General features: G+C 48.3%; 1 protein-coding gene across 1 annotated transcript in view; it reads right to left on the minus strand.

Moving 5' to 3' along the window:
* Positions 1–14742, minus strand: part of LOC106577472 (coiled-coil domain-containing protein 146) — an 83198-nt gene that overhangs the window by 14937 nt on the left and 53519 nt on the right. The window contains 2 exon segments of the mRNA XM_045722537.1: positions 7453–7681; positions 8447–8595. Of these exon segments, the coding sequence (XP_045578493.1) occupies positions 7453–7681; positions 8447–8595 (378 nt within the window).

Genomic DNA, 14742 nt, shown 5'->3' on the forward strand with positions numbered 1-14742 from the left:
CCGACTGTCTAAATCACACAGTCTTCCCCTGACTGTCTAAATCACACAGTCTCCCCCTGACTGTCTAAATCACACAGTCTCCCCCTGACTGTCTAAATCACAGTCTTCCCCTGACTGTCTAAATCACACAGTCTCCACCTGACTGTCTAAATCACACAGTCTCCCCCTGACTGTCTAAATCACAGTCTTCCCCTGACTGTCTAAATCACACAGTCTCCACCTGACTTTCTAAATCACACAGTCTCCCCCTGACTGTCTAAATCACACAGTCTCCCCCTGACTGTCTAAATCACACAGTCTCCCCCTGACTGTCTAAATCACACAGTCTCCCCCTGACTGTCTAAATCACACAGTCTCCGCCTGACTGTCTAAATCACACAGTCTCCGCCTGACTGTCTAAATCACACAGTCTTCCCCTGACTGTCTAAATCACACAGTCTCCACCTGACTGTCTAAATCACAGTCTCCCCCTGACTGTCTAAATCACAGTCTCCCCCTGACTGTCTAAATCACACAGTCTCCCCCTGACTGTCTAAATCACACAGTCTCCCCCTGACTGTCTAAATCACACAGTCTCCCCCTGACTGTCTAAATCACACAGTCTCAACCTGACTGTCTAAATCACAGTCTCCCCCTGACTGTCTAAATCACACAGTCTCCACCTGACTGTCTAAATCACACAGTCTCCCCCTGACTGTCTAAATCACAGTCTTCCCCTGACTGTCTAAATCACACAGTCTCCACCTGACTTTCTAAATCACACAGTCTCCCCCTGACTGTCTAAATCACACAGTCTCCCCCTGACTGTCTAAATCACACAGTCTCCCCCTGACTGTCTAAATCACACAGTCTCCCCCTGACTGTCTAAATCACACAGTCTCCGCCTGACTGTCTAAATCACACAGTCTCCGCCTGACTGTCTAAATCACACAGTCTTCCCCTGACTGTCTAAATCACACAGTCTCCACCTGACTGTCTAAATCACAGTCTCCCCCTGACTGTCTAAATCACAGTCTCCCCCTGACTGTCTAAATCACACAGTCTCCCCCTGACTGTCTAAATCACACAGTCTCCCCCTGACTGTCTAAATCACACAGTCTTCCCCTGACTGTCTAAATCACACAGTCTCCGCCTGACTGTCTAAATCACAGTCTCCCCCTGACTGTCTAAATCACACAGTCTCCCCCTGACTGTCTAAATCACACAGTCTCAACCTGACTGTCTAAATCACAGTCTCCCCCTGACTGTCTAAATCACACAGTCTCCCCCTGACTGTCTAAATCATACAGTCTTCCCCTGACTGTCTAAATCACACAGTCTCCGCCTGACTGTCTAAATCACACAGTCTTCCCCTGACTGTCTAAATCACACAGTCTCCCCCTGACTGTCTAAATCATAAGTCTTCCCCTGACTGTCTAAATCACACAGTCTCCGCTTGACTGTCTAAATCACAGTCTCCCCCTGACTGTCTAAATCACACAGTCTCCCCCTAACTGTCTAAATCACAGTTTCCCCTTGACTGTCTAAATCACACAGTCTCCCCCTGACTGTCTAAATCACACAGTCTCAACCTGACTGTCTAAATCACAGTCTCCCCCTGACTGTCTAAATCACACAGCCTCCCCCCGACTGTCTAAATCACACAGCCTCCCCCCGACTGTCTAAATCACACAGTCTTCCCCTGACTGTCTAAATCACACAGTCTCCCCCTGACTGTCTAAATCACACAGCCTCCCCCTGACTGTCTAAATCACACAGTCTCCACCTGACTGTCTAAATCACACAGTCTCCACCTGACTGTCTAAATCACACAGTCTCCCCCTGACTGTCTAAATCACAGTCTTCCCCTGACTGTCTAAATCACACAGTCTCCCCCTGACTGTCTAAATCACACAATCTCCCCCTGACTGTCTAAATCACACAGTCTCCCCCTGACTGTCAAAATCACACAGTCTTCCCCTGACTGTCTAAATCACACAATCTCCCCCTGACTGTCAAAATCACACAATCTCCCCCTGACTGTCTAAATCACACAGTCTCCCCCTGACTGTCTAAATCACACAATCTCCCCCTGACTGTCTAAATCACACAGTCTCCCCCTGACTGTCAAAATCACATAGCCAACAGCACAGCTGAGGAACAGAGGGGACAGAGGGGTGGATGGATAGCTGGATGAATGGCTTGACTGATTTATGGATGGAAGGTAACAGAATAGGACAAAACTATGGTAGAATTTCCCACTGTCAGAAAGCAGCTGAGCGGGGATTGGAGAGTTGAGGAGTCTGTCCCAATTCCATCCATACTCTCCAGTGGGCACTGAGAGCCCTGTGAGACTTGGGGCCATAAGAAGCCATTGCCCCTTAGTTATTGGGGCCAGGTTCCAGAATCCAGACAGAGACATTGGGGCCATCAGGGGCCATCCACTGCCTGTTGGTCATTATGGACGGATTCCAGTAAAGAGCAGTGGGCCAATGACACCCCAACCCAGGCCTCAACCCTTGCTCCGGCCCCGGCTCCAATACTGGCCTGTCTGGCTTGTAGACAGAGAGAAGAATGTCTCTATAAAAGTGCCAGGTTATGGAACGACAAAGGTCACCTATTCAGCCGAGGAACAACCGAGGCATGGAATCCTAGAACAGTTCTGAATTCATTCACCCTTAGTAAAAAGCTAACTACAGTAACTAAGAGCAATAGATGACGTCAGGAAATTAAAGCTCAAATACCACCTGTCTGATGAGGCAACAGAGGTTGTCTCTCTCAGACTTACCCTTTGTGACAGTGTTTGGGTTATATGATCGGTTACATTGGCACTGTAGCTAATGAGCCTCCTCTCTAACCCAGTGGTATTCAAAGTCAGGGTTGCAACCCCTAGTGGGGTCATGGTGGAACTGCAGTGGTCCCCCCCCCAAAAAAATATATATAATAGTACAGATTATTGTTATACGTTTTTGAAAAATATTACTTATTGAGTAAAAGTATTTATTGGTTTCTTTTCATTTTGATAAGAAAATACAATGAATTTAAGGTTATTTGTTGATATAAAAATCTAAATGTACAGATTTTAAGGTTTAAGATTTGGCCCAGGATGGAGTCGCGAGAAATTCTGGCTGAAAAAATGGGATCCCGCTGAATTTTTTGAATAGCATTGCTCTAACCATTTGAGCACTGAACATCACAGGAGGATGGTGAAGGGAGGACGGCTCATAATAATGCCAGGAATGGAGAGAATGGAATGGTATTAAACACAAGGAAACCATGGAAACCCTGTGTTTATTGGATTTGATACCATTCCATTCAATCCGTCCAGCCCATCCTCTGATTTAGAGTGCCACCAGCCACCAGTGCTGAGCTACTGAATCCATTAAAGATATGCACCGGAACTTTGGTGACTAGTAAATACCTTTTAAACCACCCGCTTTGGGCCGGATGTGTCAATGTGTAGTTCATACATGCACAATCTATGAGCACATACTCTCTTAAATAGCCACGAAAGCGACTGTTTTCTGGAAGCTGTGCTGTGCCATTTTCCCTACATTTTCCCCCCATGTGGGCCAGACCCTTAAGCAAATCGAGTTTCAGCCAATGAGCTTCAGCCCTGCGCCATTTGAGTGACGCACACACAACAGAGCGAGAGAGAGAGAGCAAAGACGTGGTGCACATATCTGCACATATGTGACGTAGTACCACTTTTGGCTCGTGAGTGCTACTTTCAAAACTGCTGGATAAAAAGTATACAAAAGTAGCGGAGAATCTCTTTAAGTGGCTTTTCTCTAGGGTGTCCTTGTCTGGTCCCTACTGGCATATGGTGTCATGGAGAAGCTATCTGAGGAGGCATATAGTCAGCTACCCATTAGGCTACAGTACTCTCCAGTCAGAGATGTTGACAAGGGCAGCCATGTTGCCGTACGACAGTAACGTTCAAAAGTGTCAGTTGGGTTGAATGTTTACATCAAACACTTACATGTGGAAGTAATTTATATATTATAAAAACAATGTTTAGACATATCACTGCACAAATGGGGCACATTTCAGTGGAAGAGTTTATGGCTACATCTCAAATGGGACCCTATTCCCTATATAGTGCACTACATTTGACCAGAGCCCAGGATACTATATAGGGAATAGGCAGCCATTTGGGATGCATCCCAAGTCTCTGAGAACATTTCTCTGAACTGACAGGACTATAAGAACCTATAAAGGTGAGGAGAGACTGGAGTGACTCACCAGGCATCAATATTTACAGCATGAATTCCATTATACACACCTTTCTGTGTGTTATCTTTAGCTAAAGACTAGGAGGTACAACAAGGGACTTTAGATATACGTCTCCTTAGTAGGGGCCTTTCTTTGAGTCCTGACAGTGTTAAAGAGTCTGTGTAGTCCAACATTAAGATATACTGGGGATATCAACGAGCAGTCAGTGCATGGGAAACTCTGAAATAAACATCATATTGTCCATCTAGGCTCTGGTTAAAAGTAGAGGAAAACGTGAGGACTTGAAACAACCTGCTCTAAATCAAGTCAGGCCAGAGTTAGCAACCAGTTCTCAGAGGTTCCTATCCACTTCCTCCCGTCTGATGCTGTCATTCCTACCCGCCCTTTGACTGACAGTCCAGTGTTATCTGACGTCAGACAACAGGGTCGTATTCATAAGGCACTAAACGGAAGAAAACTGACTGAAACAGGGACTAGCTGAACAGGGAGGAACTAGCTGAACAGGAAGGGACTAGCTGAACAGGGAGGGACTAGCTGAACTGGGAGGGACTAGCTGAACTGGGAGGGACTAGCTGAGCTGGGAGGGACTAGCTGAACAGGGAGGAACTAGCTGAACTGGGAGGGACTAGCTGAGCTGGGAGGGACTAGCTGAACTGGGAGGAACTAGCTGAACAGGAAGGGACTAGCTGAACAGGGAGGAACTAGCTGAACTGGGAGGGACTAGCTGAGCTGGGAGGGACTAGCTGAACAGGAAGGGACTAGCTGAACAGGGAGGAACTAGCTGAACTGGGGGGGACTAGCTGAGCTGGGAGGGACTAGCTGAACTGGGAGGAACTAGATGAACAGGGAGGGACTAGCTGAACAGGGAGGGACTAGCTGAACTGGGAGGGACTAGCTGAACTGGGAGGGACTAGCTGAGCTGGGAGGGACTAGCTGAACAGGAAGGGACTAGCTGAACAGGGAGGGACTAGCTGAACAGGGAGGGACTAGCTGAACTGGGAGGGACTAGCTGAACAGGGAGGGACTAGCTGAACAGGGAGGGACTAGCTGAACTGGGAGGGACTAGCTGAACAGGGAGGGACTAGCTGAACAGGGAGGGACTAGCTGAACTGGGAGGGACTAGCTGAACAGGGAGGGACTAGCTGAACAGGGAGGGACTAGCTGAACTGGGAGGGACTAGCTGAGCTGGGAGGGACTAGCTGAACAGGAAGGGACTAGCTGAACAGGGAGGGACTAGCTGAACAGGGAGGGACTAGCTGAACTGGGAGGGACTAGCTGAACAGGGAGGGACTAGCTGAACAGGGAGGGACTAGCTGAACTGGGAGGGACTAGCTGAACAGGGAGGGACTAGCTGAACAGGGAGGGACTAGCTGAACAGGGAGGGACTAGCTGAACTGGGAGGGACTAGCTGAACTGGGAGTGACTAGCTGAACAGGGAGGGACCAGCTGGACATGGAGGGACTAGCTGAACAGGGAGGGACTAGCTGAACTGGGAGGGACTAGCTGAACAGGGAGGGACTAGCTGAACAGGGAGGGACTAGCTGAACAGGGAGGGACTAGCTGAACTGGGAGGGACTAGCTGAACAGGGAGGGACTAGCTGAACAGGGAGGAACTAGCTGAACTGGGAGGAACTTGCTGAACAGGGAGGGACTAGCTGAACAGGGAGGGACTAGCTGAACAGGGAGGAACTAGCTGAAAAGGGAGGGACTAGCTGAACTGGGAGGAACTAGCTGAACTGGGAGGAACTAGCTGAACTGGGAGGAACTTGCTGAACAGGGAGGGACTAGCTGAACTGGGAGGAACTAGCTGAACTGGGAGGAACTAGCTGAACTGGGAGGAACTAGATGAACTGGGAGGGACTAGCTGAACAGGGAGGGACTAGCTGAACAGGGAGGGACTAGCTGAACAGGGAGGGACTAGCTGAACTGGGAGGGACTAGCTGAACAGGGAGGGACTAGCTGAACAGGGAGGAACTAGCTGAACAGGGAGGGACTAGCTGAACAGGGAGGGACTAGCTGAACAGGGAGGGACTAGCTGAACTGGGAGGGACAAGCTGAACAGGGAGGGACTAGCTGAACAGGGAGGAACTAGCTGAACAGGGAGGGACTAGCTGAACAGGGAGGAACTAGCTGAACAGGGAGGGACTAGCTGAACTGGGAGGGACTAGCTGAACAGGGAGGGACTAGCTGAACAGGGAGGGACTAGCTGAACAGGGAGGGACTAGCTGAACAGGGAGGAACTAGCTGAACAGGGAGGGACTAGCTGAACAGGGAGGGACTAGCTGAACAGGGAGGAACTAGCTGAACAGGGAGGGACTAGCTGAACAGGGAGGGACTAGCTGAACAGGGAGGAACTAGCTGAACAGGGAGGGACTAGCTGAACAGGGAGGAACTAGCTGAACAGGGAGGGACTAGCTGAACAGGGAGGGACTAGCTGAACAGGGAGGGACTAGCTGAACAGGGAGGGACTAGCTGAACAGGGAGGGACTAGCTGAACAGGGAGGAACTAGCTGAACAGGGAGGGACTAGCTGAACAGGGAGGGACTAGCTGAACAGGGAGGGACTAGCTGAACAGGAAGGAACTAGCTGAACAGGGAGGGACTAGCTGAACAGGGAGGGACTAGCTGAACAGGGAGGGACTAGCTAAACAGGGAGGGACTAGCTGAACAGGAAGGAACTAGCTGAACAGGGAGGGACTAGCTGAACAGGGAGGGACTAGCTGTACAGGGAGGGACTAGCTGAACAGGGAGGGACTAGCTGAACAGGAAGGAACTAGCTGAACAGGGAGGGACTAGCTGAACAGGAAGGAACTAGCTGAACAGGAAGGAACTAGCTGAACAGGGAGGGACTAGCTGAACAGGGAGGGACTAGCTGAACAGGGAGGGACTAGCTGAACAGGGAGGGACTAGCTGAACAGGGAGGGACTAGCTGAACAGGGAGGGACTAGCTGAACAGGAAGGAACTAGCTGAACAGGGAGGGACTAGCTGAACAGGGAGGGACTAGCTGAACAGGAAGGAACTAGCTGAACAGGGAGGGACTAGCTGAACAGGGAGGGACTAGCTGAACAGGAAGGAACTAGCTGAACAGGGAGGGACTAGCTGAACAGGAAGGAACTAGCTGAACAGGAAGGAACTAGCTGAACTAACCAACAAGAAAAGGTTTGTTTTTTCTTTTTCTGTTGCAAAGCGTTTTGGAACGGTGTGCCTTAGTGAATATGACTCAGGCTTCTAATGTACCTGTATCTGCAGCATGGTGCTCTCTCCCTCCAGTCTCCTCTGGCAGGGCACCAGTTTCCTGCTGAGGGCTGTCTGTCTTTCTTCTTCCTTGGTGATCATCTGCAGGCAGCACGTCTCCTCCTCCAGCGCCTGCATCTCTATGTTACCGTCTCTGATCAGGCCCTCCTGAACATTCACCTTCTCGTAGAAAATACACATCTCCTCCTCACGCTCCAGCAACTGTACCCCTCTGTCAGAGAGAGAGAGAGAGAGAGAGAGAAACCCCTGAGAGAGCTACCATATTGTAAAGTAGGGATGAGGATCGGTCAAATACCATCAGTAGCCGCCCAATTGCCCACATTGTTCAGCATGGTTGCCTGTAGTTAGTCGTAAGCAGTAGCCGTCTTTCCCTATCTGATATGTACAATCTTGGTTGGTGGTCGTGTGGACGGTGTAAACTGATCAACAGAAAGCCAGACTCACCTGTCATTGCTGCTCTGCATGGCTGTGTTTTGGCTCTTCCTCATCTGACAGACAGACTCACCTGTCATTGCAGCTCTGCATGGCTGTGTTTTGGCTGTTCCTCTTCGGACAGACAGGCAGACAAACAGATAGACTACCAGACTCACCTGTCATTGCAGCTCTGCATGGCTGTGTTTTGGCTCTTCCTCATCTGACAGAAAGCCAGACTCCCCTGTCATTGCAGCTCTGCATGGCTGTGTTTTGGCTCTTCCTCATCTGACAGACAGACTCACCTGTCATTGCCGCTCTGCATGGCTGTGTTCTGGCTCTTCCTCATCTGACAGACAGACTCACCTGTCATTGCAGCTCTGCATGGCTGTGTTCTGGCTCTTCCTCATCTGATCGACAGACTCACTTGTCATTGCGACTCTGCACGGCCGTGTTTTGGCTGTTCCTCTTCGGACAGACAGGCAGACAGACTCACCTGTCATTGCGACTCTGCACGGCCGTGTTTTGGCTGTTCCTCTTCGGACAGACACGCAGACAGACTCACCTGTCATTGCGACTCTGCACGGCCGTGTCGTGGCTCTTCCTCATCTGTAGCAGGTTCTGTTCATGGTAGTTGATCATGTGGGTCAGCCGGCCCAGGTTCAGCTTCTGCTCCTCCCTCTTCTGTCTCATCTCATGAAGCACCTGGGTCACCTTGGAGATGGGATCAGAACAGAGAAACATCATAACCCAGGTCACCTTGGAGATGGAATCAGAACAGAGAAACATCATAACCCAGGTCACCTTGGAGATGGGATCAGAACAGAGAAACATCATAACCCAGGTCACCTTGGAGATGGGATCAGAACAGAGAAACATCATAACCCAGGTCACCTTGGAGATGGGATCAGAACAGAGAAACATCATAACCCAGGTCACCTTGGAGATGGGATCAGAACAGAGAAACATCATAACCCAGGTCACCTTGGAGATGGAATCAGAACAGAGAAACATCATAACCCAGGTCACCTTGGAGATGGGATCAGAACAGAGAAACATCATAACCCTAACCCAGGTCACCTTGGAGATGGAATCAGAACAGAGAAACATCATAACCCAGGTCACCTTGGAGATGGGATCAGAACAGAGAAACATCATAACCCAGGTCACCTTGGAGATGGAATCAGAACAGAGAAACATCATAACCCAGGTCACCTTGGAGATGGAATCAGAACAGAGAAACATCATAACCCAGGTCACCTTGGAGATGGAATCAGAACAGAGAAACATCATAACCCAGGTCACCTTGGAGATGGAATCAGAACAGAGAAACATCATAACCCAGGTCACCTTGGAGATGGGATCAGAACAGAGAAACATCATAACCCAGGTCACCTTGGAGATGGAATCAGAACAGAGAAACATCATAACCCAGGTCACCTTGGAGATGGGATCAGAACAGAGAAACATCATAACCCAGGTCACCTTGGAGATGGAATCAGAACAGAGAAACATCATAACCCAGGTCACCTTGGAGATGGGATCAGAACAGAGAAACATCATAACCCAGGTCACCTTGGAGATGGAATCAGAACAGAGAAACATCATAACCCAGGTCACCTTGGAGATGGGATCAGAACAGAGAAACATCATAACCCAGGTCACCTTGGAGATGGGATCAGAACAGAGAAACATCATAACCCAGGTCACCTTGGAGATGGGATCAGAACAGAGAAACATCATAACCCAGGTCACCTTGGAGATGGGATCAGAACAGAGAAACATCATAACCCAGGTCACCTTGGAGATGGATCAGAACAGAGAAACATCATAACCCAGGTCACCTTGGAGATGGGATCAGAACAGAGAAACATCATAACCCAGGTCACCTTGGAGATGGGATCAGAACAGAGAAACATCATAACCCAGGTCACCTTGGAGATGGGATCAGAACAGAGAAACATCATAACCCAGGTCACCTTGGAGATGGGATCAGAACAGAGAAACATCATAACCCAGGTCACCTTGGAGATGGGAATCAGAACAGAGAAACATCATAACCCAGGTCACCTTGGAGATGGGATCAGAACAGAGAAACATCATAACCCAGGTCACCTTGGAGATGGGATCAGAACAGAGAAACATCATAACCCAGGTCACCTTGGAGATGGGATCAGAACAGAGAAACATCATAACCCAGGTCACCTTGGAGATGGAATCAGAACAGAGAAACATCATAACCCAGGTCACCTTGGAGATGGGATCAGAACAGAGAAACATCATAACCCAGGTCACCTTGGAGATGGGATCAGAACAGAGAAACATCATAACCCAGGTCACCTTGGAGATGGAATCAGAACAGAGAAACATCATAACCCAGGTCACCTTGGAGATGGGAATCAGAACAGAGAAACATCATAACCCAGGTCACCTTGGAGATGGGATCAGAACAGAGAAACATCATAACCCAGGTCACCTTGGAGATGGGATCAGAACAGAGAAACATCATAACCCAGGTCACCTTGGAGATGGGATCAGAACAGAGAAACATCATAACCCAGGTCACCTTGGAGATGGGATCAGAACAGAGAAACATCATAACCCAGGTCACCTTGGAGATGGATCAGAACAGAGAAACATCATAACCCAGGTCACCTTGGAGATGGGATCAGAACAGAGAAACATCATAACCCAGGTCACCTTGGAGATGGGATCAGAACAGAGAAACATCATAACCCAGGTCACCTTGGAGATGGGATCAGAACAGAGAAACATCATAACCCAGGTCACCTTGGAGATGGGATCAGAACAGAGAAACATCATAACCCAGGTCACCTTGGAGATGGGATCAGAACAGAGAAACATCATAACCCCCAGGTCACCTTGGAGATGGAATCAGAACAGAGAAACATCATAACCCAGGTCACCTTGGAGATGGGATCAGAACAGAGAAACATCATAACCCAGGTCACCTTGGAGATGGGATCAGAACAGAGAAACATCATAACCCAGGTCACCTTGGAGATGGGATCAGAACAGAGAAACATCATAACCCAGGTCACCTTGGAGATGGGAATCAGAACAGAGAAACATCATAACCCAGGTCACCTTGGAGATGGGATCAGAACAGAGAAACATCATAACCCAGGTCACCTTGGAGATGGGATCAGAACAGAGAAACATCATAACCCAGGTCACCTTGGAGATGGGATCAGAACAGAGAAACATCATAACCCAGGTCACCTTGGAGATGGATCAGAACAGAGAAACATCATAACCCAGGTCACCTTGGAGATGGGATCAGAACAGAGAAACATCATAACCCAGGTCACCTTGGAGATGGGATCAGAACAGAGAAACATCATAACCCAGGTCACCTTGGAGATGGGAATCAGAACAGAGAAACATCATAACCCAGGTCACCTTGGAGATGGGATCAGAACAGAGAAACATCATAACCCAGGTCACCTTGGAGATGGGATCAGAACAGAGAAACATCATAACCCAGGTCACCTTGGAGATGGAATCAGAACAGAGAAACATCATAACCCAGGTCACCTTGGAGATGGGAATCAGAACAGAGAAACATCATAACCCAGGTCACCTTGGAGATGGATCAGAACAGAGAAACATCATAACCCAGGTCACCTTGGAGATGGGATCAGAACAGAGAAACATCATAACCCAGGTCACCTTGGAGATGGAATCAGAACAGAGAAACATCATAACCCAGGTCACCTTGGAGATGGGATCAGAACAGAGAAACATCATAACCCAGGTCACCTTGGAGATGGGATCAGAACAGAGAAACATCATAACCCAGGTCACCTTGGAGATGGGATCAGAACAGAGAAACATCATAACCCAGGTCACCTTGGAGATGGAATCAGAACAGAGAAACATCATAACCCAGGTCACCTTGGAGATGGGATCAGAACAGAGAAACATCATAACCCAGGTCACCTTGGAGATGGAATCAGAACAGAGAAACATCATAACCCAGGTCACCTTGGAGATGGGATCAGAACAGAGAAACATCATAACCCAGGTCACCTTGGAGATGGGAATCAGAACAGAGAAACATCATAACCCAGGTCACCTTGGAGATGGGATCAGAACAGAGAAACATCATAACCCAGGTCACCTTGGAGATGGAATCAGAACAGAGAAACATCATAACCCAGGTCACCTTGGAGATGGGATCAGAACAGAGAAACATCATAACCCAGGTCACCTTGGAGATGGAATCAGAACAGAGAAACATCATAACCCAGGTCACCTTGGAGATGGGATCAGAACAGAGAAACATCATAACCCAGGTCACCTTGGAGATGGGATCAGAACAGAGAAACATCATAACCCAGGTCACCTTGGAGATGGGATCAGAACAGAGAAACATCATAACCCAGGTCACCTTGGAGATGGGATCAGAACAGAGAAACATCATAACCCAGGTCACCTTGGAGATGGAATCAGAACAGAGAAACATCATAACCCAGGTCACCTTGGAGATGGGATCAGAACAGAGAAACATCATAACCCAGGTCACCTTGGAGATGGAATCAGAACAGAGAAACATCATAACCCAGGTCACCTTGGAGATGGGATCAGAACAGAGAAACATCATAACCCAGGTCACCTTGGAGATGGGATCAGAACAGAGAAACATCATAACCCCAGGTCACCTTGGAGATGGAATCAGAACAGAGAAACATCATAACCCAGGTCACCTTGGAGATGGGAATCAGAACAGAGAAACATCATAACCCAGGTCACCTTGGAGATGGAATCAGAACAGAGAAACATCATAACCCAGGTCACCTTGGAGATGGGAATCAGAACAGAGAAACATCATAACCCAGGTCACCTTGGAGATGGGATCAGAACAGAGAAACATCATAACCCAGGTCACCTTGGAGATGGAATCAGAACAGAGAAACATCATAACCCAGGTCACCTTGGAGATGGGATCAGAACAGAGAAACATCATAACCCAGGTCACCTTGGAGATGGGATCAGAACAGAGAAACATCATAACCCAGGTCACCTTGGAGATGGAATCAGAACAGAGAAACATCATAACCCAGGTCACCTTGGAGATGGGATCAGAACAGAGAAACATCATAACCCAGGTCACCTTGGAGATGGGAATCAGAACAGAGAAACATCATAACCCAGGTCACCTTGGAGATGGAATCAGAACAGAGAAACATCATAACCCAGGTCACCTTGGAGATGGATCAGAACAGAGAAACATCATAACCCAGGTCACCTTGGAGATGGGATCAGAACAGAGAAACATCATAACCCAGGTCACCTTGGAGATGGGATCAGAACAGAGAAACATCATAACCCAGGTCACCTTGGAGATGGAATCAGAACAGAGAAACATCATAACCCAGGTCACCTTGGAGATGGGATCAGAACAGAGAAACATCATAACCCAGGTCACCTTGGAGATGGGATCAGAACAGAGAAACATCATAACCCAGGTCACCTTGGAGATGGGATCAGAACAGAGAAACATCATAACCCAGGTCACCTTGGAGATGGGATCAGAACAGAGAAACATCATAACCCAGGTCACCTTGGAGATGGGATCAGAACAGAGAAACATCATAACCCAGGTCACCTTGGAGATGGGATCAGAACAGAGAAACATCATAACCCAGGTCACCTTGGAGATGGGATCAGAACAGAGAAACATCATAACCCAGGTCACCTTGGAGATGGGATCAGAACAGAGAAACATCATAACCCAGGTCACCTTGGAGATGGGATCAGAACAGAGAAACATCATAACCCAGGTCACCTTGGAGATGGGATCAGAACAGAGAAACATCATAACCCAGGTCACCTTGGAGATGGAATCAGAACAGAGAAACATCATAACCCAGGTCACCTTGGAGATGGGATCAGAACAGAGAAACATCATAACCCAGGTCACCTTGGAGATGGGATCAGAACAGAGAAACATCATAACCCAGGTCACCTTGGAGATGGAATCAGAACAGAGAAACATCATAACCCAGGTCACCTTGGAGATGGGATCAGAACAGAGAAACATCATAACCCAGGTCACCTTGGAGATGGGATCAGAACAGAGAAACATCATAACCCAGGTCACCTTGGAGATGGAATCAGAACAGAGAAACATCATAACCCAGGTCACCTTGGAGATGGGATCAGAACAGAGAAACATCATAACCCAGGTCACCTTGGAGATGGGATCAGAACAGAGAAACATCATAACCCAGGTCACCTTGGAGATGGAATCAGAACAGAGAAACATCATAACCCAGGTCACCTTGGAGATGGGATCAGAACAGAGAAACATCATAACCCAGGTCACCTTGGAGATGGGATCAGAACAGAGAAACATCATAACCCAGGTCACCTTGGAGATGGGATCAGAACAGAGAAACATCATAACCCAGGTCACCTTGGAGATGGGATCAGAACAGAGAAACATCATAACCCAGGTCACCTTGGAGATGGGATCAGAACAGAGAAACATCATAACCCAGGTCACCTTGGAGATGGAATCAGAACAGAGAAACATCATAACCCAGGTCACCTTGGAGATGGAATCAGAACAGAGAAACATCATAACCCAGGTCACCTTGGAGATGGAATCAGAACAGAGAAACATCATAACCCAGGTCACCTTGGAGATGGAATCAGAACAGAGAAACATCATAACCCAGGTCACCTTGGAGATGGGATCAGAACAGAGAAACATCATAACCCAGGTCACCTTGGAGATGGAATCAGAACAGAGAAACATCATAACCCAGGTCACCTTGGAGATGGGATCAGAACAGAGAAACATCATAACCCAGGTCACCTTGGAGATGGGAT

This window comes from Salmo salar, chromosome ssa07 (genome assembly GCF_905237065.1).
Source record: "Salmo salar chromosome ssa07, Ssal_v3.1, whole genome shotgun sequence".
Taxonomy (NCBI): domain Eukaryota; kingdom Metazoa; phylum Chordata; class Actinopteri; order Salmoniformes; family Salmonidae; genus Salmo; species Salmo salar.